Raw genomic sequence first — 23,090 nt, forward strand, 5'->3', positions numbered from 1 at the left:
AAATGCAAGCTGTCAATAACCAGGATATAATGAATCGTAATCGTTATACTGATATGGCATACTAGTGTCATTATCTAAAGTACCTTAAGGGGAATCTGTCACCAGAAATAATGCTGTTAACCTGCAGATAGGCTGTTAATATGAAGGTTAACAGCGATATTATGCTTGCACTCAGCCGGGAGAAAATGATCTTCCTCTGCATTGGGGCTCAGCTATTGGTCAGTGACGGGGATGCGGTTACAGCCAATGTTCTTTATACTCTGAGCGGTGACTGAAACCGCGGTGCACCCATGACTGAATCTGAATGCTGGCGGGGAGAATAAAGTTAATTTTCTCCCTGCTGCATTTGGCTGCGTGCAGGCTCCGGGCAGCATAATAACACTGTTTACCTGCAGATTAACAGCATTATTTCTGATGACAGGTTCCCTTTAAATGTAATAAAATGGATTTAGTTTTGCAATCAACAACTCCAACATGTCAGTACATAAGTAATGCTGCTTTGTCACAAAGGGTAAAAACCCCACATAGCTACCAGTTCACCACGACTTCAACACGTTTCCCGATCAATTATGGTTCATCAGGAGGTTTTTGGAAAGTGGCTTTTTCAGATAGTGGGTAGATTGCTGCAGATTCACACAGCCATGATGCTTGTTTTTTTAGCATGTGGCAACATAGGTCACTGTGCTAGTACAGCCCCTGGCAAAAATTATGGAATCACCGGGCTCGGAGGATGTTCATTCAGTTGTTTAATGTTGTTGAAAAAAAGCAGATCACAGACATGGCACAAAACTAAAGTCATTTCAAATGGCAACTTTAGGGCTTTAAGAAACAGTAAAAGAAATCAAGATTAAAAATGTGGTACTCAGTAAGGGTAATTTTTTTCAGAAACTAACACCTGCATCAAATTAGATCTGCTCGTTAGTCTGCATCTAAAAAGGAGTGATCACACCTTGGAGAGCTGTTGCACCAAGTGGACTGAGATGAATCATGGCTCCAACACAAACAACATGGGAAGGTTGTTAAAGGCAAACATACTGGTAGACCAAGGAAGACATCAAAGCGTCAAGACCGGAAACTTAAAGCAATATGTCTCCAAAACAGGAAATGCACAACAAAACAAATGAGGAACGAATGGGAGGAAACTGGAGCCAATGTCTGTGACTGAACTGTAAGAAAACACCTAAAGGAAATGAGATTTATATACAGAAAAGCTAAACATAAGCCAACACCTAAACAGAAAAAAAAAAAGGTTACAATGGGCTAAGGAAAAGCAATCGTGGACTGTGGATGACTGGATGAAAGTCCTATTCAGTGATGAATCACGAATCTGCATTGGGCAAGGTGATTATGCTGGAACTTTTGTTTGGTGCCGTTCCAGTGAGATTTATAAAGATGACTGCATGAAGAGAACATGCAAATTTCCACAGTCATTGATGATATGGGGCTGCATGTCAGGTAAAGGCACTGGGGAGATGGCTGTCATTACAGCTTCAATAAATGCCCAAGTTTACATTGATATTTTGGACAGTTTTCTTATCCCATCAATTGAAAGGATGTTTCGGATGATGACGTCATTTTTCAAGATGATAATGCATCCTGCCATAGAGCAAAAACTGTGAAAACATTCCTTGAAAGACGACACATAAGGTCAATGTCATGGCCTGCAAATAGTCTGGATCTCAATCCAATTGAAAATCTTTGGTGGAAGTTGAAGAAAATGGTCCATGACAAGGCTCCAACCTGCAAAGCTGATGTGGCAACAGCAATCAGAGAAAGTTGCAGCCAGATTGATGAAGAATACTGTTTGTCACTCATTAAGTCCATGCCTCAGAGATTGCAAGCTGTTATTAAAGCCGGTGGTGGTGCAACAAAATACTAGTGATGTATTGGAGTGGTCTTTTGTGTGTTTGTTTTTCATGATTCCATAATTTTTTCCCTCTGCTTGGTCTGAAGAAAATTACCCGTACTGAGTACCACATTTTTAATCTTGGCAACTTTAGGGCTTTAAGAAACTCTAAAAGAAATCATTTGAAATGACTTTAGTTTTGTGCCATGTCTGTGATCTGCTTTTTTTCAACAACATTAAACAACTGAATGAACATCCTCCAAGCCCTGTGATTCCAGAATTTTTACCTGGGGTTGTATGTGTTCTCTATTCTACTGCATTGCTTTGATTAGATGCCTTTGCTCTATTATTCTTTTTTGTTTGTGACTGGGAACTTGGTTGTTTCCTTTTAATTAAGGTTCTAATAAAATTATGACTTTTTAACTGGATGAGATAATCCTATTGTGAGACACCTTTTCAGTTGCATCATAATTGCCCCGCAAAGTATTTCTGTAGTTTATGAAAAGTAGGAAGTCTTCATGCCATCCCCGCGAAAAATTAGTATGCAAATAGCTCTTTCCTATGAGACCTAAAACTGGCAGTCCGTTTTATGTTTTCGAGGCTGTGGAAAGAGCCCAACATTGACTTGTATAATAACAACCTATCTGTGGCACTACAAGGTCGAGAATGCCTAAGGTCTCGTGCATATGGACCTATTTTCGGTCCAAGGCAGATCTGACAAAACATCGGACTCAGTTAGTCTATGGGTCCGTGCACGTCTGACCTTTTTATTTTTCCACACTGACACAATGGAGAATTTTTTTTCTCTTACCATCCCTTCATCCGAGAGAATCGGATCGCGCTGTGCACTATGTAACCTATGGATTTGTTCAGTCTTTTTTTATTTTTAATGTGGATTTTTCTAGCTGAAAAATCCGCATCTGAAAACCACTTCTAAAAGACGAGTAGTATTTGGTAAGGTTTTGATGCGACTTTTTTGACTTTTTAAAAAAAAAAAAAAAAAGTTTTTAATTATAATGGGTGTATTAAAATGGTATTGTGTTTGGGATGTCTTTGCTGCCTCAAAAACATATTTTCCCGCTATTTCTGCTCGTAAAGTGTGGCAAAAAATTTATAATTACATTTTTTTTTTAACAGCTGCTCTTTAGGCGTGGTTTCGTTTTTTATTTTTTTTTACAGAAGCTCGTTGTAAGCCGATTTGGTTAAGGATTTTGGTGCAAAATCTGTGCCAAATACCATGTAAAACATCTGTGTGACCATACCCTAAACCTGGTGGCATCTACCAATGGTCCTTGATGTATATTTGGACATATGGGCCATAAAGAACATTTTTGCATGGCTCAACCTTTTGTTCATAAAGTGACTCTGTCATCTAGCCCCACACTGTACTGATCTTGCATCTTGTTAGTGGGGAGCTGCTGATCCCGCTATGAAATCTGACTTGTCTGCCATCGCTGGGTTTGGGTCTTACATTTGCAGGCTGTGGGGCAGATATTATGAAACACTTGCCACAAAAAAGTAATAATTTTGCCTAGAGCCACCCTAAAAGCTGAACTAGCCTTCTGGGTGAAGTTAGAGGGTCTTCAGAGCAGGACCAGCTATTTGGGCTCAGCATGTCCTTTGCCCTGGAGACATTGGGGCCGCAGTGTGTTGTGACTTACTTGTGCTTCCTTCTGTTGTAGGGTGTCGTTCTCGGGTGCTACTTTGGGCCGGCTGCTCTCTATATTTGGGCAGTGGGGATATTGGCCGCAGGTCAAAGCTCTACTATGACTGGCACGTACTCTGGGCAGTTTGTCATGGAGGTAAGTAAATGGCTTTCCTGGTAACTCACATTCATTTATCATTTGGCATAACACGTTTTTGATCTTTTGGCACTGAAGAGGCAAAAGTGACTCCAATGTCACATAGGGTGGTTTTTTTTTTTCTCCTTGCTTTGATTCTTACTTGCATGTATGCAAGAAAGTCACCTGGTAGATATTTGTTGGATATGCCAGCAGCGGCGGACCACCAAAGATCAGAAAGCGATGAATATAATTTTAAAATATTCTGTCATTATTTCTCCTAACAATGGCCGTGAAATGGTCACCATAAATTATTTGTAGAAACGGTGTCAAAAAACATTCTAGAAATAGTAGAAAGATAAGGAAGTATAAGGTAAAAGTGTACATAAGGCCCCTACTGAGGCTCAGGCATCTCCTATGAACATTTCAAGCCATCATCTCCAAATGGAGAATTCTGACCAGCCATGATCCCAGGAAAGGAGGAATAGGCAAAATCACTGAAGTGGCTAGTTATCTAGGAAGTGGCACCGTGCTCTACCCCCTGCCACCCGTGGCACTGCAGGTTGTAGCCAGAGTCTCAGCTGCAAAACACTTTTTCTGATTTAATATATTTAAAGGGGTCCTATTCTTCAAAATTACTTGGGACTACACCTTTGGATAAGAATGTATGGTATTTTTAAATGCACATAAGATTTAGTGTAGAGATGGGAAAACCGATTTGCAGGACTCGGTAATCTGTGACTGCTGGATGGGAGGCCAGCGAATCTCCTTACTTCCAGGGTCTTCTTTTGATTAGCCGGGCAGGCATGATGACGTAAGGTTCATTCTGCAATGATGATGTCGCGCCCGTCCGGCTAATCAAAAGAAGAGCTGTAAAGCTGGTAAGGAGACTTGCGAGTTTCCCGTCCAGCGATCACAGATTACTGGCTGGTGGACAGGAGTCCTGCGAATCAGTTTTCCCATCACTACACTAAATCTTATGTGCATTTAAGAATACAATCCATTCTTAGCCAAAGGGGTTGTCCCAAGTCAGTTTGAAGAATAGGACTCCTTTAAATAAACTAGTCTACGTGTTTTGCAGCTGAGACTCCAGCTACAATCTGCAATGCCACAAGTGGCGGGAGAGGTAAGGGCACGGTGTCACTTCCTACGTCCCATAGAGGTAGTTTAGTGATGATTTGTTTCCAATCGTCCTATTACTATTATTTGTTGCTACTTTTATATTTCGTAGGGTTTCCTGAACTTGAAGTGGTCCCGATTTGCCAGGGTGATCCTTACCCGATCTATAGCAATAACTCCCACTTTACTTGTTGCCATTTTCCAAGACGTTGAACACCTAACAGGGATGAATGATTTCCTCAACGTCCTTCAGAGTCTACAGGTGAGACTGCATCTGTGCTGCATCTTGTGTACCTGGCAGTGTGTTCAGGTCTCCGACTTATATACGGCATTGTATATCCTTTATGTTCTGGGAGTTTTGCTAATCTTAAGGGAATCTGTCACCCCTTTGGAGATATCAGACCTCTAATATGGGCATACAGGTTATAGAAATGTAAATCCATACTTGCCTGTATGCCCATATTAGAGGTCTGATAACTCCAAAGGGGTGACAGATTCCCTTTAAATAAGATCACAGAAGCAAATCACTGGATCACGTAATGTTTACTACATTGGCAATAATCTTCATGCAGAAATATTCCTAATTTTCAAAAATGATTTAATACTAGATGACATTCTCAATATAAATGGTGAACAGGTGTTTGAGCGGATTTATTTTTTTTGCAACATTGTTTGGAAAGATGATTCCTAAGTGCATATCAAAAATTCATCAGAAATAATAATTCCAATATACTTTGTGGAAATTATTCAGTTTTTAAGATCTCTGCTTGCGCTCACTTGTTTCTCCCAAAATTTTGGATGCACGGCTCTCAGGGATACACATGGGTGCACAGTTTGTCAGATACACACATGTGCACACACACTATGGAACTGTAATCTGCACCAGTGTCCATTTTTTTTTTTTAATTTATAGGAGAAAACTGAAATTGAAAGTAAGCAGAGATTTTGAAAACCATGAGGCATTCATGAAGAATCTAAATTTGAAGATGTTTTCTTTTACCTTTTTTTTTTTATGCCTGAAGCTGATATACCCCATAGTGATTCCTTCCCTCTGAATACAACTACATCATTATATCTTGGTATTTCTTCTTTTGCTATTGGACCGATTTTTTTTTTCTCATTTTATTTAAGCTTCCATTTGCCTTAATACCAGTTCTGACCTTCACCAGTCTTCGTCCTGTGATGAACGACTTTGCAAATGGATTGTAAGTATGAAAATAATTTTTGTTGATGTTCAATGTGTATTAGTATAATTTGGAGGAAAAAATCTGTAGATAATGTAAAGATGACCATCAAATTGGAGTTTGCAAGATCTTTATTTCTGCCTGATCTTTGTCAACAGATTTTGAAATTTAGAGTCCAAAATTTTAGTTAATTTAAAGTTTTTTCACAATTTAAAGGGAACCTGACAGCTGATTCATGCTGCCAAACTGCGGGAATCATAGCCTGGCTGCGCGATTGCCATCGGGTATGTTTTTTTTTTTTTTTTTTTTTTCCGTCAAAGACGACATTGTTTGAGGATCCAACCAGGGACCATAGCCAGACATGAGACTAGTCCGGTGCAGCCCCAGCAGGCTTCGCCTCGCACTGCTATAGTTGATTGCTAGGTCTCTCCCATTTGTATGTTTAGGACGAGACCTGTCAATCACCTGGAGCGGTGCTATAGGTACTGGCATCTCAGAGACACACATACCTGGCTGCACTCGTGCAGCAGGGCTCCTATACCTACTGCTCGTGGATTGGGCAGCCGATGGCATAGGTTGCCCTTTTTAGAAGTCTTTAAAAAAAAGTCTGGGGTTACAGGCAGCGAGTCCCTACTGGATTGGCAAGTAAGGCTCAGTTTGTTACTGTTAGGGCTTGTTCACATTGCGTTTTTTGCTGTATTTTTTTTCTGTGCGTCTTTCAGTGTGGGGAAAAAAATGCAGCTGTTTACAGTAGTAGCAAAATAAATGATATTTCTAAAACCTCATTCACACTGTTTTTTTTCCTTGTTTTCTTGACCCGTGGTGTTTTTTTTGCGAACTGCAGCATGTCAATTCTTTCAACAGTGTAGCTGCATTATTTTTCCCATTCAATTGATTGTACATTACACACGTTTTTGATGTTCTTTTTATGCACAGTATTTTTTCTGCCAACACTGGTTTGTTTTTCATGCAGAAAGTACACTGCAAAAAATCACTGTGTGAACATATCTTTACACATACCAATCTTTTGTTGATAAAAACCTTGAAGATGGGAAAACCCCTTTTAATGCTTACAGAAGCCACAATTCAGCAACCTGAATATTCAGTAGATGGAGAATAGTTATTGAAACAATTGGTTACACAGGAGCTTAAAAGAATAATATTATTATTATTTATTATAGCGCCATTTATTCCATGGTGCTTTATATGTGAAAAGGGGTATACATAATAAAAACAAGTGCAATAATCTTGAACAATACAAGTCAGCAACTGGTACAGGAGGGCAGAGCTGGTCGTGCAGCGGCATGGTGAGACGAGGGTTACTGCAGGTTGTAGGCTTAAAGGGGTTTTCTCACAAGCAAAAGTTAATTTTAATCAATAGTTTTTAGAATGATAATAATTTCCACAATTGGATGTGTTTAAATAAAATGTTCCTGTGCTGAGATAATCTTATAAATGTGCCCCTGCTGTATACTGTGTAATGGCTGAATCTGACCGTGTACGGAACATGGTCTGATCATACCACATCTACTGGGCAGGGGAGGAAGGAAGAGAGTACACAGACATTACAGCACAGGATCACAGCTGATTCTTTCTTTGAAGTAAAACATTGTTTTTGTGAGGTAAAACATTTCCCTGCCTGTTTTTAAACAATCAGCTGTGATCCCGTGCTGTCCTGTCTGTATACTCTCTTTTGCTTCCTCCTCTGCCCAGGAGCTGTGGTATGATCAGACCATGTTCCTGTACGGTCAGACACAGCCATTACACAGTACACAGCAGGGGCACATTTATAAGATTATCTCAGCACAGGAACGTTTTATTTAAACACATCCAATTGTGGAAATTATCGTTCCAAGATCTACCGATTAAAATGAACTTTTGCTCGTGGGAAAACCCCTTTTAATGGAAAAGTCCAAATACTACAACAAGGAGATCTATTTTTGCTTCATCGAATACAGCAAAGCCTTCAACTGTGTTGATCACCAGAAACTTCTGGTTTACAAACTCTTAAATATCATGAAGGATATGGGTGTACTGAACCATCTGATCAGCCTTATTAGGAACCTTTATATCGACCAAGAAGCAACAGTCCGAATGGAGCACGGCGAGGCGGCATGGTTCAAAATAGAGCGAGGCGTCAGACAAGGCTGCATCCTGTCATCATTTCTCTTCAATTTATATGGAGAAGCTATTTTCAGGAAGGTTGGGCTTGTCGAAAAAGATGGAATCAAAATTGCTGAACAATAATCTTAAATATGCAGATGATACAACATTGATGGCAACAAGCGAAGAAGGAATGAAGAACTTACTACAGTGTGTCAAGAAAGCTTGAACATGGGGCTCCTACTCCATACAAATAAAGACAAAGATATTGACTACTGCCAGACACGACCAGGACGCATTTGAGATGCAACTGGAAGTTGTAAAGGTCTTTAACCTACTCGGATCAATGTTCGTTCAAGATGCAGCGACAACATCGGAAGTCAATAGGAGAATAGCTATGGGCAAATCAACAATGAAGTCACTGGACAAAGTCTTCAAATCGAGGAACATTTCATTGGCGACGAAGACAAAGCTCATATATAGTCTGGTCTTTTCTGTAGTAACATATGGTTGCAAAACCTAGACAATCAAGAAACCAGACAGAAGAATCAACGCCTTCGAAATTTGGTGGTGAAGGATGTTTATCAATACCATGGATGGCAAGAATAACAAACAAACATCAATTTTGGAACAAATCAAGCCAGACATGTCACTCAAAGCAAGGATCACCAAGCTACGACTTTCCTACTTTGGACAAATCATACAAAGAAAGTAATCACTGGAGAACGACATCATGGTCGGAAGAATAGAAAGAGAAAGGTAAAGAGGAAGACTAGCAACCCGATGGCTTCATATTGGCAAGATAACGGCAGGGAAGACCCTGGTAGACCTATGTAGGCTTGCACAAGATTGATCTTCCTACCGAGTGTTCATCCATCAAATCGCCATGGCTCAAGATTGAGCTGAAGGCCATTAAATAATAATATTGCCAAGTACAGATCCACCTTTATGTCCACCCTTAAAAAAATATGCTTCAGTAGCACACAATTATTTCTTCTTTTAACCTAAAGGATCTTGCACACTTAATACAGGATGATGTGTCTCCAATATGTAACCCTTAAAATTTTGCTCTGTGAGGTGTAAAACTTTGCTTTAGATACAGTCAAGACCGAAAGTGTTGGCACCCTTGAAATTGTTCCAGAAAATGAAGTGTTTCTCCCAGAAAATTATTGCAATTACACATGCTTATTTCCTTTTTGTGTGTATTGGAACAACACGAAAAAAAAAAACTGAGAAAAACAGACAAATTGGACATCATTTCACACACAACCCCAAAAATGAGCCGGACAAAATTGTTGGCACCTTTCCAAAATTGTGGGTAAACAACTTTGTTTCAAGTATGTGATGCTCATTCAATCTCACTTGTGGCGAGTAACAGGTGTGGGCAATATGAAAATCATACCTGAAACCAGATAAAAAGGGGAGAATTTGACTCAATCTTTGCATTGTGTATCTGTGTGTGCCACACTAAGCATGGAGAAGAGAGAGAAGAGAAGAAAACTGTCTAAGGACTTGAGTATCAGAATTGTTGAAAAATATAACCTTGAGATTGTTGATAAGTCCATCTCCAGAGAGCTTGATGTTCCTTTGTACATGGTGTGCAACTTAATCAAGAAGTTTACAACCCATGGCACTGTAGCTAATTTTCCTGGACGTGGACGGCAAAGAAAAATTGTTGAAAGGTTGCGATGCAGGATAGTCCGGATGGTGGATAAGCAGCCCCAATAAAATTCCAAAGAAATTCAAGCTGTCCTGCAGGCTCGGGGTGCATCAGTGTCCGCGCAAACTATCAGTCGACATTTGAATTAAATTAAATGCTATTGCAGGAGACCCAGGAGGACCCTACTGCTGACATAGACATAAAAAAGCTAGACTGCAGTTTGAGAAAATGTATGTCCTCGCTCCTCCTGTACCAGTCGCTGTCACATTGTGTTCAAGATTATTGTACTTGTTTTTGCTATGTATACCCCTTTTCACATGTAAAGCGCCATGGAATAAATGGCGCTATAATAATAATAATAATGTAAGCCAAAATCCGTTTGAGAAAGCGTCTTGTGGAGAGGTAAGACCAAGATGGAGCTTTTTGGTAAAGCACATCATTCTACTGTTTACTGAAAATGGAATGAGGCCTTCAAATAAAAGAACCTACAGTCAAATTTGGTGGAGGTTCAAAGATGTTTTGGGATTGTTTTGCTGTCTGGACAAAATTGCACACACAAGCTCAAAAAAATGTCCAATTTGCCTTTTTTTCTGCTTTTTTTTTTTTGTGTTCCAATACACACAAAGGAAATAAACGTGTATAACAAAATGTGTAATTGCAATAATTTTCTGGGAGAAATACTTAATTTTCTGGAACAATTTCAAGGGTGTTAATACTTTTGGCCATGATTGGCCATGAGATGCATATAGATATATGTGCGTGTGGATGATATATAGCACATACATATATACACATATACATACACACACACACACACGAAAATATGTGTATGTATTATAATTTTTTTCTATATTTTTGTAAACATAATGAAAATGCAAACAATAGCAGCCATTAGTCTGCTTTAGATATTATTATTATATATATTTTTAGATATTTCTTTCTGATCATGCCCCCATACTGATTATTCGATTACACTTTTCTGTCTACAGGGGGTGGAAGATCGCTGGTGGTGTCCTTATACTTCTAGTATGCTGCATAAACATGTACTTTGTGGTGGTGTACGTGTCTTCTCTTGGTCACGTGGCATTTTATGTTGGAGCCGCCATCTTGTCCATTGCCTATCTATGTTTTGTGGGATATTTGGTAAGTGTGGGATTGCTACTTCATCATATGATCTTTTGCCTTTCAATCGTACGTCATTCTTTGCAATTTATCAAAATGCAATGTATTCTGCAGGCTCTTTAGTGCAGACAGCCGTGGGTAGGAGTAAGGTGATTGTATTTTTGACACTTTATTCTCACAGTCTTTAAATCAATATGGGTGAGAATCTCTGTGTAGTATTTGAGGTCTGAGAGAGGCCGAGTAAATGGGTTCTGTAGTAAAGGAATCCTAGAATGGTAGAGTTGGAGGGGACCTCCTGGGTCATCTGGTCCAACCCCCTGCTCAAAGCAGGATTCACTAGATCATCTCAGACAGATGTCTGTCCAGCCTCTGTTTGAAGACGTCCATTGAAGGGGAACTCACCACCTCTCGTGGCAGCCTGTTCCACTCATTAATCACCCTAACTGTCAAAAAGTTTTTTCTAATATCTAATCTGTGTCTCCTCCCATTTAGTTTCATCCCATTGCTTCTAGTCTTTCCTTGTGCAAATGAGAATAAAGATGATCCTTCTTCAATGTGACAGCCCTTGAGATATTTGTAGACGGCTATTAAGTCTCCTCTCAGTCTTCTTTTTTGCAAGCTAAACACTCCCAAATCCTGTAACCGTTCCTCATAGGACAATGTTTGCAGACCGGTCACCATTCTGGTCGCTCTTCCCTGAACTTGCTCCAGTTTGTCGATGTCTTTTTTAAAATGTGGTGCCCAAAACTGGACGCAGTATTCCAGATGAGGTCTGACCAAAGAGGAGTAAAGACCGATAATGACTTCACGTGATATAGACTGTATGCTTCTGTTAATACATCCCAGAATTGTATTTGCCTTTTTTGCTGCTGCATCACACTGTTGACTCATGTTCAGTCTATGATCTATTAGTATACCTAAGTCTTTTTCACATGTACTGTTACTTAGCTCTATTCCTCCCATTTTGTATATGTTTTTTTCATTTTTATTGCCCAGATGTAGTACTTTGCATTTTTCCCTGTTAAAAACCATTCTGTTGGTTGCTGCCCACTGCTCCAGTTTATTTAGGTCTTTTTGAATCCTCTCTCTCTCTTCTCTAGTATTAGCTATCCCTCCTAGCTTTGTGTCATGAGCAAATTTAATCAGTTTACCCTCAATTCCTTCATCTAAATCATTGATAAAGATGTTTAACAATACAGGTCCCAGGACAGAGCCCTGTGGTACCCCACTTGAGACATTCATCCAACTGGATGTGAAGCCATTTACGACCACCCTTTGAGTCCGATCACTAAGCCAGTTATGAATCCACCTAACAGTTACCTTGTCCATTCCATACTTGGTCATTTTTTCAATAAGGATGGTGTGAGATACTTTGTCAAATGCTTTGCTAAAGTCAAGATATACCATATCTACAGCATTTCCCTGGTCCACCCAGTCAGTGATTCTGTCATAGAAGGAAATTAAGTTAGTCTGACATGACTTGTTAGTTACAAACCCATGCTGACTATGGTTAATCACTTCATTCTTATCCAGGTACTTACATACATGTTTAATAATTTGTTCAAAGATCTTTCCTGGTATAGAAGTCAGACTCACCGGCCTATAGTTCCCTGGGTCCACCTTCTTCCCCTTTTTGAAGATAGGAACAACATTTGCTCTTCTCCATTCTTCTGGGACTTCTCCTGTTTTCCAAGAATTTTCAAAGATTATGGAGAGTGGTTCTAAAATTTCTTCTACGATCTCCTTCAGTACTCTGGGGTGTAATTCATCTGGACCTGGAGACTTGAACTCATTTATGTTAGCTAAATATTCCCTCACAATCTCTCTGTTTACAGATAACCTGGATTCTTCTATTCCTTTAATAGGACAGTGAAGATCAGTTGATGTTACATTTTCTTTCTGAGAGAAAACTGATGCAAAATAGGAATTAAATAGTTCGGCCTTCTCAACATCCTTTCTTACCATTTCACCATTTTCATCCTGAAAAAATCCTATAGCATCTTTGACTTTTCTTTGGCTTTTGACATACCCCCAAAATCCTTTTTATTGCTTTTGACATCTCTTGCAAGCCTTAATTCATTGTCCGCTTTAGCTAACCTGATACGTGCCCTGCAGGATCTGCAGACTGCATTATAATCTTCTTTAGATATGCCTCCCTCTTTCCATTTGATAAACATTTCTTTCTTTCTTTTTAGCATGTGTTTAAGTTCTGTGTTAATCCATCCTGGTTTCCTTAAATGCTTCCCATTCTTCCTACCTTTCGGGATTGTTAACAATTGCGCTTTGAGAATCTCATTTTTAAAAATTTCCCATCCTTCCTGGACATTTTTGTCCTTAAGGACATCCAGCCATTGGATCCCTCCTATTCTCTTTCTGAGTCACTTAAAATCAGCCTTTCTGAAATCTAACCTTGAAGTTTGAGTCTTCACATGTCTTCCTCCTCTAGTTATCCAGAATTCTATAACAGCATGATCGCTGCCTCCTAGGGTCCCAGCCACTTTTACCTCCTCAACCATTTCATCCCTGTTTATAAGGATTAGATCCAAAGTAGCAGATCTCCTTGTTTTCTCCCCTACCTTTTGGAAGATAAAGTTGTCAGCAAGAGAGGATAAGAATTTGCTTGACCTGTTAGTTTTACTTGAGAGAGATTCCCAACAAATGTCTGGATAGTTGAATGACTGAAGAAGTCTTTCACTTGTCAATTTAACCCCTTCATGACCAGGTGAGTTTCTGTTTTTGCGCTTTTGTTTTTCCCTCCGCTTCCCTCCGCTTCTTCCAAAAGTCATACCTTTTTTTCTCTTTATTATTATTATTTTTCCGTCAATATGACCATACTTGTTTTTTTTTTTTTGCCGGACTAGTTGTAGTTTTATTTTATCATACAATGTACTGAAAAACAGGATAAAAAAATCCAAGTAGAGTAAAATGGCAAAACAAATACAAAAGAAAAACACAATTCCATTAATATTTATTTACTTATTTTGCTTTGTTTATGACGTTCATTGTGCGGGAAATAAATGACATGACAATTTTATTCTTCAGGTCGGTACGATTACGTCAATATGTGTAAGGTTTTTTTTTTTGTTAAAAAAAAATATATAATGTATTGGTTAAAAAAATTCAGAACTTTTGTAATTAAAAAAAAAAGTTTGTGTTGCCATTTCTAGAGACTCTATATTTCCATGGATAGAGAGCTAAGGGTTTGTTTTTTGCTCCACCCCCTCCCCCCCAAGCTAATATTTTTATTGATACCAGTTTGAGCTACATAACAATAATTTTTTTCGCTTGTTTGTTTATTGCTTATTTTTTGCTTTATTTTTTGGGGTGTGAAATGCACGTGATTTTTTATTTTATTTTAGGCTTTTACTGTACAGTATAAAGTTTATATTTTATTGTCGGACTTTTACGGACGTGATGACATCAAATGTTTTTTTTTAATTTATTTTTGAACTTGAAAAAAGAGGTGATTTTAAAATTAATTTAAATTTTTTTTTATTAGAATATTTTTTATTTATTTATTTTTAGTCCCCATAGGGCACTTGAACTTGCAATTGTTTGATCACTTGTTCAATATACTGCAATTCAATGGTATTGTAGTATATTGTGAAATTGAAGTTCTCTTATGAAGCCCACCCGCCGGCTGTAGTTTATAGGAGGATCAAAATAGCAGTGATGGGAGCTTTTAGTAAGAATCCCATAATCACATCACTGAGGGGGGAATGGTACCAGTTGCACATGCACCAGTAACCCAGCTATTTAAATGCTGTTGTCAGTGATTGACAGCCACATCTAAATGGTTAAAACAGCAGCGATCCATGCTAGCTCCAGTCTCTGCTGTTACCAGCATATGCCGGCTGTATATCGTCGTTGGCACCTGCCAGGTATGGTACGAACTCCGTTATATACCCTCTTGCATTCATATGACTTGTATTTATGTTATATGGTCGCGAAAGGGTTAACGTGGACATGTCCTGAAACATAATTGATGCATTCACAAGTCGGTGGATAGCGTGTTACTTTTACCCCTGACCATCGCTTTAGGCACTTTTTATTGGCGTGTGGCCAAGAGTTTGATTGTCCCATTCTTGGGACCAGCGTTGGACCTTGTGCCGAGCGCCTAATATAATAATAATCAGCTTTCATGTCATGTAATAAACACTTGTGAGATAACACATTAACATCAGAAGGAAGAGCAATTTCTTATTGAAAATTGTAACAATGGAGTAAGGAACCTTCATTTGGGCAAGTAAATCTTAATTAAATCTACAAATCATATTGTTTAAAAGCATTCTACCAATACATGTCAAAAGCTGTTATTCATTCAGACATTTATGGCGTGTCACTTTATTAAAAGAAAAAAAAAAATCTCTTACCACATAACTCCTACTCAATGCAGTCATGTTTATACATACCGGTGACAATGCCAGAATGTGTCATGACACAATTCGGTAAGGATGACTTAGTCATTGGCTTCATGTGCCGGAACCACACTGTTACTGTAATCATGTACAAAAATCACACCATGCCCAAGTTTGATCCGATATTTAGATTGAACTCAGCCATGCAAGCAAATGAGTGCTTAGAAGCCATTGGACTGCACTCGGATGACATCTGAGTGCAGTCTGATTTCCACTGACTGAAAGAATGGAGAATATTTATTTTTTTTTCTATATTCTCCTCATCCGAGACAAGTGGATCACACTGATAAATCTCTGATCTGTGTGATTTGTATAATTGACCCGATTCTCTCGGATGAGGAGAAGATGGAGGAAAAAATTGTCTTGTGACCCTAGCCTAACTGTGGATTATGTTCTCTCTTGCGCCTGTCACTTGCACAGTATCCCCAGGTAGCGCCCGTTGTCACAGATTGCAGATATTGGTATATTTTTGTGGTGTTCTAATACTGTGATTTTTCATTCTGCACACAGACGTGGCAATGTTTGGTTGCCTTGGGCGTGAAGTTCCTGGAATGTGGCCAGACGGTAAGCATCCATCAGATAATGCTTGCCGAAGATCAACCTGATTCCTCTATTAATTAAGGGAATGAAGTCTATTCTGGGCATGGCAAGTGGCCATCAGAGCCAGTGTGTTTCTATGGTTTACTGTGTGAACATACCAAAATGTATGTGCAATTTGCACAGAGGACGATATGTTTGTTATAAATCATGGTTGTATGGTTTTCTTACTATTTTCTTATTTAACACTTTCTACATAATTGATTCATGCTGAACTTTTGGTTGAAGATCCCCTTTGTGCTGCTATTTATGTTTTTAGACTAACAAATATTCAGATACAATTTCCATTAAAGTGTATGCACCTCACTGATGACTGACGGACACTTTCTGCATCTGACATTCTTATTTCTACTACATTTTTATGCTGTGGAAAATCCAGAATACATTAAGAAAGCGCTAAAGATTTACTGTACCTTCACTTCTGACCGCAAATTTATAGCAAATCAGACCACGGCTGTTCATATGCACCAGATCAACAGGACTTTGTAAGCCTGATTGCTGCCCATTCCCCACTGATTAGTGATATTGCTAATTTTAGGGCAGCACGTAAACCGAGAAGGTGTGCAATCATGAAAATATTGCAGTTCTGCAGCAGCCAAGTGCATCTAAGTAGCTCACTTTCTATAGGTGGCGATACACATTAGCTGTTCCTCCTGACATCACATGCCCCCAATACATATGTATGTTCTCCTAAGTGAGCACGTGTTATCAATGGGAAGAGTGAAGAAGCTACTGCCAGAGGTGTCTAGCAGCAGCTTATCTACCACCGAGGGCAAACGACTGGGCATGTTGGAATCCAGTATGCCTGATCCTTCTTTCCGTCAACACCTCCCTTTTGAGCATAGTGATGTTTCCACCATACTCATTAGATGATCAGCAGCTTTAGTTTGTGCCCTTTTCATGTATATGATCACTTTAAAAAGAAAAAAAATTGTTAAAAAACAAACCCTGTTTCCTTATCTTTTAAGTATAGTTCTACATGGGACCTAGTGTCTTTACTAAATATGAAGGAGATGGCTGTTTTAAAGGGGAATTTTAACTTTTGTGTTGATGTGTGAACTTTACTTGGACATTTCAGTTACTTAGACATTTCCAAAAGGGAGGATCTTTAAACACTCTACGGATTTCTCCAGCACTTGGAGATTGAAAGACGTTCAAAAGCTGGCAAGAGATTTATGAAAAAGGAATTTCCCTTTAAATTTCCTGGGAATGACCGTCCCAAAAGAGGCAGATGGATACCGTCCTTTTCCCATTAGACTATGGAACTACTTATACAGTATAGTAGTTAGTACCGTCATTCAGTAATAAGAGTCAGTTCTACAAAGGGTATTTGTACATGATGTCTTTTTCAGGTGGATCCCACCTGATAGCTGCCTGAAAAAGCACATAAAGTGCTGAAAAGAATCAAACATATGTCTTGAAATGAAAAAACGACTTGCTGTGCATTTCTGTCTTTTTGAGGTTTTTTTGTTTTTTAACAACTTCAGGATTCGAAAGGAGCAAAGTGGTTAAAAGATTTGGCCTAAACATTCACACCGCTGAATACAAAGTAAAAAAACAATCGAAAAGACGCTAGAAAAAGATGCTTTAGGATGAAAGAAATCGGCGTGTCCTTAAAGGGGTTTTCACAAGAACAAAGTTAATTTAAATGGACATTTTAATCAATAGATCTTGGAATAATAATTTCATACCACAACTCCTGGGCCGCAGGGGAGGAAGCAAAAGAGTATACAGACAGGACAATATGGGATTGCAGCTGATTCTCTCTTTGAGGTAAAGCATTGCTTAAAAACAGGCAGGGAAATGTTTTACCTCACAGAAAGCATCAGCTGTGATCCCATACTGTCCTGTCTGTATACTCTTTTGCTTCCTCCCCTGCCCAGGAGCTGTGGTATGATCAGACCATGTTCCTGCACAGTCAGACACTACACAGTACACAGCAGGGGCACATTTATAAGATTATCTCAGCACAGGAACATTTTATTTAACACAACCAATTGTGGAAGTTATTTTTATTCCAAGTTCTATTGATTAAAATGTACTTTCTTGGGGAAAACCCTTTTAAGTATTTTCATCTGACATCTTCATCTGTGTGCACATACTCCGAGGCTGGAAACTTGAGTCATAGTTGAAGACTCTTGCAGCTGGGGATGTCAGAAATCTCCTTAGTGGCGGTATTAATATGCATTGAACTTGCAACATTGCCATTAAAGGGGAACGATTAACCTTGACCGTGTATCATTGGGTTGAACTAACATAAAGTGGAGGACTCTCTAGAGTAATGCAGACCCTTCTGAACTGGGTGGGAAAGCTTATAAAGTGCCCAAGCTCGATGGCACTACTGCCATCTTCTGATCTCTCATACACTGCCATGGGACTTTTTAGTGTTATGGCTGAGGTGACTAAGCACAGATCCTCACTGATAACTTCTTCTTTATAACATTTCTAACAGATTAGAAGATGTCCAAATGGGTAAAACCCATAATTTCAGGAGATCTGTTAACACTAAGTAGAAAGGGAAGCTTGGCACTGTCGAGAAATAACGGACTTTTTGTAGGACTCTCCTTCAGGCCAATGGATCCGGTGGCGCTCTACTTGTGAAAATAAATGCAAAAAGTCCAAGGAATCCAGAACAGTGGCACTCACCATCCAAAAAAAAACCAACCTTCATTTTAAATACCGGTAAAAACGAATGAACTCGAAGGGCTTGTTACAGTGCAAAACGGCCTTTGTCTGCCGCACCCTGCTGTTCCCACAGTATAGAATTTTTAACGGTGATTTGAAATAAAGTTTGTTTTTTATGGATGGTGAGTGCCACTGTTCTGAATTCCTTGAACTTCAAGAGTTCTGTTACCTGCTCCCACAGTGCTTCTGACACGTACATATGATTGATGCTTCAGTTAGTGCGCCCAGGTGGTCAGTGACTTTTGACAGGGTTACTTAGCATTTGTGGCCTCTTGGTTAGTCATAAATACAATGAAAACGCCAGTTTATTGCTATGTAACATAATTAAAGGGATAGTCTAGTTTAGTTAATAGAGGAGGGTGTCTCTTGTTTTAGGATCCTTATTTCTTGGTCATAGTGGGGAGCAGTTAACCAGCACATCTCTAGATATAGAGGACCTATTCCTGCACTACAGTCATGGCCAAAAGTATTGAGAATGAGACAAATAGTAATTTTTCCAAAGTTTACTGCTTCATTTTTTGTAATGGCAATTTGCATATACTCCTGAATGTCAAAGAGTGATCAGCTTAACAGCAATTACTGTACTTGCAAAGTCAATATTTGCCCAGAAAATGAACTTTAACCCCCAAAACACATTTCAACATCATTGCAGTCCTGCCTTAAAAGGAGCAGCTAACATCGTTTTAGTGATTGATCCATTAACACAGGTGTGGGTGTTGATGAGGACAGGGCTGGCGATCAATCAGTCATGATTAAGTAAGAATGACATCACTGGACACTTTAAAAGGAGGCTGGTTCTTGGTATCATTGTTTCTCTTCAGTTAACCATGGTTATCTCTAAAGAAACACGTGCAGCCATCATTGCACTGCACAAAAATGGCCTAACAGGGAAGAGTATCACAGCTACAAAGATTGCACCTCAGTCAACAATCTATCTCATCATCAAGAACTTCAAGGAGAGAGCTTCCATTGTTGTCAAAAAGGCTCCAGGGTGCCCAAGAAAGACCAGCAAGCGCCAGGACCGTATCTTAAAACTGTTTCAGCTGCGGGATCGGACTACCAGCAGTGCCGAGCTTGCTCAGGAATGGCAGCAGGCTGGTGTGAGTGCTTCTGCACGCACTGTGAGGCGGAGACTCTTTGAGCAAGGGCTGGTTTCAAGGAGGGCAGCAAAGAAGCCACTTCTCTCCAGAAAAAAACATCAGGGACCGACTGATATTCTGCAAAAGGTACAGGGAGTGGACTGCTGAGGACTGGGGCAAAGTCATTTTCTCTGATGAATCCCCTTTTCGATTGTTTGGGACATCTGGAATACAGCTTATTCGGAGAAGAAGAGGTGAGCGCTTCCACCAGTCTTGTCTCATGCCAACTGTAAAGCATCCTGAAACCATTCATGTGTGGGGTTGCTTCTCAGCCAAGGGAATCGGCTCACTCACAGTCTTGCCTAAAAACACAGCCATGAATAAAGAATGGTACCAGAATGTCCTCCAAGAGCAACTTCTCCCAACCGTCCAAGAGCAGTTTGGCGCCCAACAATGCCTTTTCCAGCATGATGGAGCACCTTGCCATAAAGCAAAGGTGATAACTAAATGGCTCATGGAACAAAACATAGAGATTTTGGGTCCATGGCCTGGAAACTCCCCAGATCTTAATCCCATTGAGAACTTGTGGTCAATCATCAAGAGATGGGTGTACAAACAAAAACCAACAAATTCTGGCAAAATGCAAGCATAGCAGTCCATTCTTGCATAATCTATCAGTCAGGATTTGGTCCAAAAGTTGATTGAGAGCATGCCAGGGAGAATTACAGAGGTCTTGAAGAAGAAGGGGCAACACTGCAAATATTGACTTGCTGCATTAACTCATTCTAACTGTCAATATAACCTATTGGTACTCATAATATGATTGCAATTATATTTCTGCATGTGATATAAACATCAGACAAACACTAATAAAAACCAGAGGCCAGCAGATCATGTGAAAATATAATTTTGGTGTCATTCTCAAAACTTTTGGCCATGACTGTACACAACTACCCGATGTGAAGAAGCACTGTGTAATGCTAAGTTTCAAACACTTTCAGCCCACTTACAGTTGACTGCTGGAGTCCTGTGGGGAAGGGGGGGGGGCACTTGTGTTATTTTGATGATTCTTGAGGGGTACAGGGCAGTTTCATCTTTTTCGGGAATTTTTGACTCTGCAATCTGATTCTCATTCTAAAAACTCTTTGCTGCTGTGAAAACCTTATCTGGTTTAGAAAGGCTTTCCATGAGATTTTTTTTTTTTTTTTTAGCATGGAGGCAGAAATGAATGTCCACATTAGGATAGATTCACACCTATCCAGTGCTCCCCGCTGAGCAATACCTTGAGGTTTCTTTTGCAATTCCAGGAAAGCAGCATTCTGATGGGAGCACAGATGGAGCCATTAATGAATCCGATGGAGTCACAGTTGACATAGTCTAGCCTCAGTCGTGACAGTATTCGTCTTTTTCCAACATGCAGAAGAACATTGGCCCCGATTTATCAAAGCTTTTATGCCAGAATTCTGTGTAGTTGTGCAAAAATTGTTACGACTTTTGACGTTTTAACCCTAGTTTTTCCCAGCTCCACCAAAATGCTGGGGCTCAACGGAGGCGTGATGCCACAGCACGTCTAATTCATTCCTTATGCCAGAAATCTTATTCCAGTCCCTTACTGGAGTAAGATTTGTTGTGAGGTGCAGGCCACTTCTCAAATGCTCCTGAAAATCGCTGGTATTGATGAAACGGGGCCAATATTTAAAAGACATGAACAAAATGTGTCAGACCAATACTAGCAGGACGGAGGCCAGTGTTCAGTGACTGTTGGCTTCATTGAAATTAATGGCTCCATCGGAATCCTGTTTTAGCAGCATCCCAACAGAAACCCTAACGTAGTGCTCAGAGAAGAGCACTTTATTATTCTAATTTTGGGCTATAAGTTCAAGTTCCCACGATCCAGTTTTTGACGCTGCAAATTTCACTGCAGAAAAAAAAAAAACACAACTTCTTACAGTTCCATGAAAGTGGATGGGATTTGTAGAAATCTCATGCCCACTGTGCCTTTTTTTTTTACTCAGTGTACACAGACCTGCGGTGCATTTTTGAAATTCGCAACATGTCAATTTCTCTTGCGGGTACGGTGAATATTCTGTGCGAATTTCCCCAACAGACTTGCATTACAGTAGATGTGGAAAATCCACTGGTAAAAAACACAGGCGTTTTTCGTGCATTTCTAATTGGGTAACTCACTGAATACACATGTAATCCGCACATGACTGTATCAAAGTTTTGGTAAAGCCAAATACCAGGAATTATAAAAACAGAGCAGCTTAATTTAAAACACGACACATCAACGAAAGACAAAAAACGCAGCGTCAAAAACATGATTAAAATGCAAGTAACCTAATTTTACCTAATAGGTGCACAAATGCTGCAGAAAATGTAAAAAATCAGAAAACTCTCCAAGTACTCATCATGAGAACATAGCCTAAGGCTATGTGCCCACGTAGCAGATTTGATGCAGAGTGTTTTTGCCTTTCTCTGGCAGAAAAAAACGCATGCAGATTTACATGCTTTTTTTCTGCTAGAGAGAAGCGTTTTTTTCAGCGTTATTACATGTGTTTTCGCATGCAGTTTTTTTCAAGCAGTTTTCCAAGTGATTTTGAGCATCACTTGGAAAAGTGCTTGACAAGTTGGTCACACAATATAAATCCATGCAACCGGCATGGATTTATAATGTGTGAACAACTGATGCTTTAAATGCAGCATCTATAGTAAAAAAAAGAGAATTAAAACGTTAAAAATAAAAAAAAAACCTGTATACTCACCTCTCCGGTCTCCTCCAGTCTCCTCCCGGCGGCGATCCTCTCTCTTCGGCGTCCCGCAGTGTACTGTCAGGACCTGCGGTGACGTCATTTGGTCAGCTGATGGTCACGCGACCATCACCTGACCGCCGACGTCAGCGGTCGCGTGACCATCAGGTGACTAAATGACGTCACCGCAGGTCCTGACAGTACACCGCGGGACGCCAAGGAGAGAGGACGTGGCCGGGAGCTGGCCGGGAGCAGACCGGGGGCCACCGGAGAGGTGAATATACAAGTTTTGTTTATTTTTAACTTTTTTATTTCTTTTTTTCACCGTGTGGTAGCCGGGATGAAGAAGAGTTGTAGTCTCCTCTTCACCCCGGGTACCACACGCACCGCGATTACGCTGCAAATTCGCGGCCATTGAATTTAATTGAAACGCAGCCAATCCACATATACCTGTGGCTTTGCTACGTTTCAATGTTCCTCAGTGGCCGCGAATTTGCAGCGTAATCGCGGTAGAAATGGTCACACTGCGTTTTGCAACGCAATTCGAATTCTGCGCGCAGATTAGCGCATCATGTGCACAGCACATCCGAATTCACATTGCTTTGCATGGCAGACTGTTTTACAAGCGTTTTCGCAGCCGTAAAAATGCTACAAAAACGCTACGTGGGCACATGGCCTCAGACCTTGGTCAGAAAATTGTTCACGCAAGAGGTGTCCCCGAAGTCAGGCTGAGGGGTCAGGGTTGT

General features: G+C 39.9%; 1 protein-coding gene across 6 annotated transcripts in view; it reads left to right on the forward strand.

Annotated features, from left to right (window-relative positions):
• SLC11A2 (solute carrier family 11 member 2) overlaps positions 1-23,090 on the forward strand; it is a 99,799-nt gene that overhangs the window by 58,203 nt on the left and 18,506 nt on the right. For all 6 annotated transcript variants that reach the window (XM_073663248.1, XM_073663249.1, XM_073663250.1 and 3 more), the window contains exons 12-16: positions 3,529-3,648; positions 4,859-5,008; positions 5,878-5,951; positions 10,683-10,836; positions 15,744-15,797. In XM_073663248.1, the coding sequence (XP_073519349.1) occupies positions 3,529-3,648; positions 4,859-5,008; positions 5,878-5,951; positions 10,683-10,836; positions 15,744-15,797 (552 nt within the window). The remainder of the gene's footprint in view (positions 1-3,528; positions 3,649-4,858; positions 5,009-5,877; positions 5,952-10,682; positions 10,837-15,743; positions 15,798-23,090) is intronic.

This window comes from Phyllobates terribilis, unplaced genomic scaffold (genome assembly GCF_046119375.1).
Source record: "Phyllobates terribilis strain yellow unplaced genomic scaffold, ASM4611937v1 Scaffold_2__4_contigs__length_985480577, whole genome shotgun sequence".
Taxonomy (NCBI): Eukaryota; Metazoa; Chordata; class Amphibia; order Anura; family Dendrobatidae; genus Phyllobates; species Phyllobates terribilis.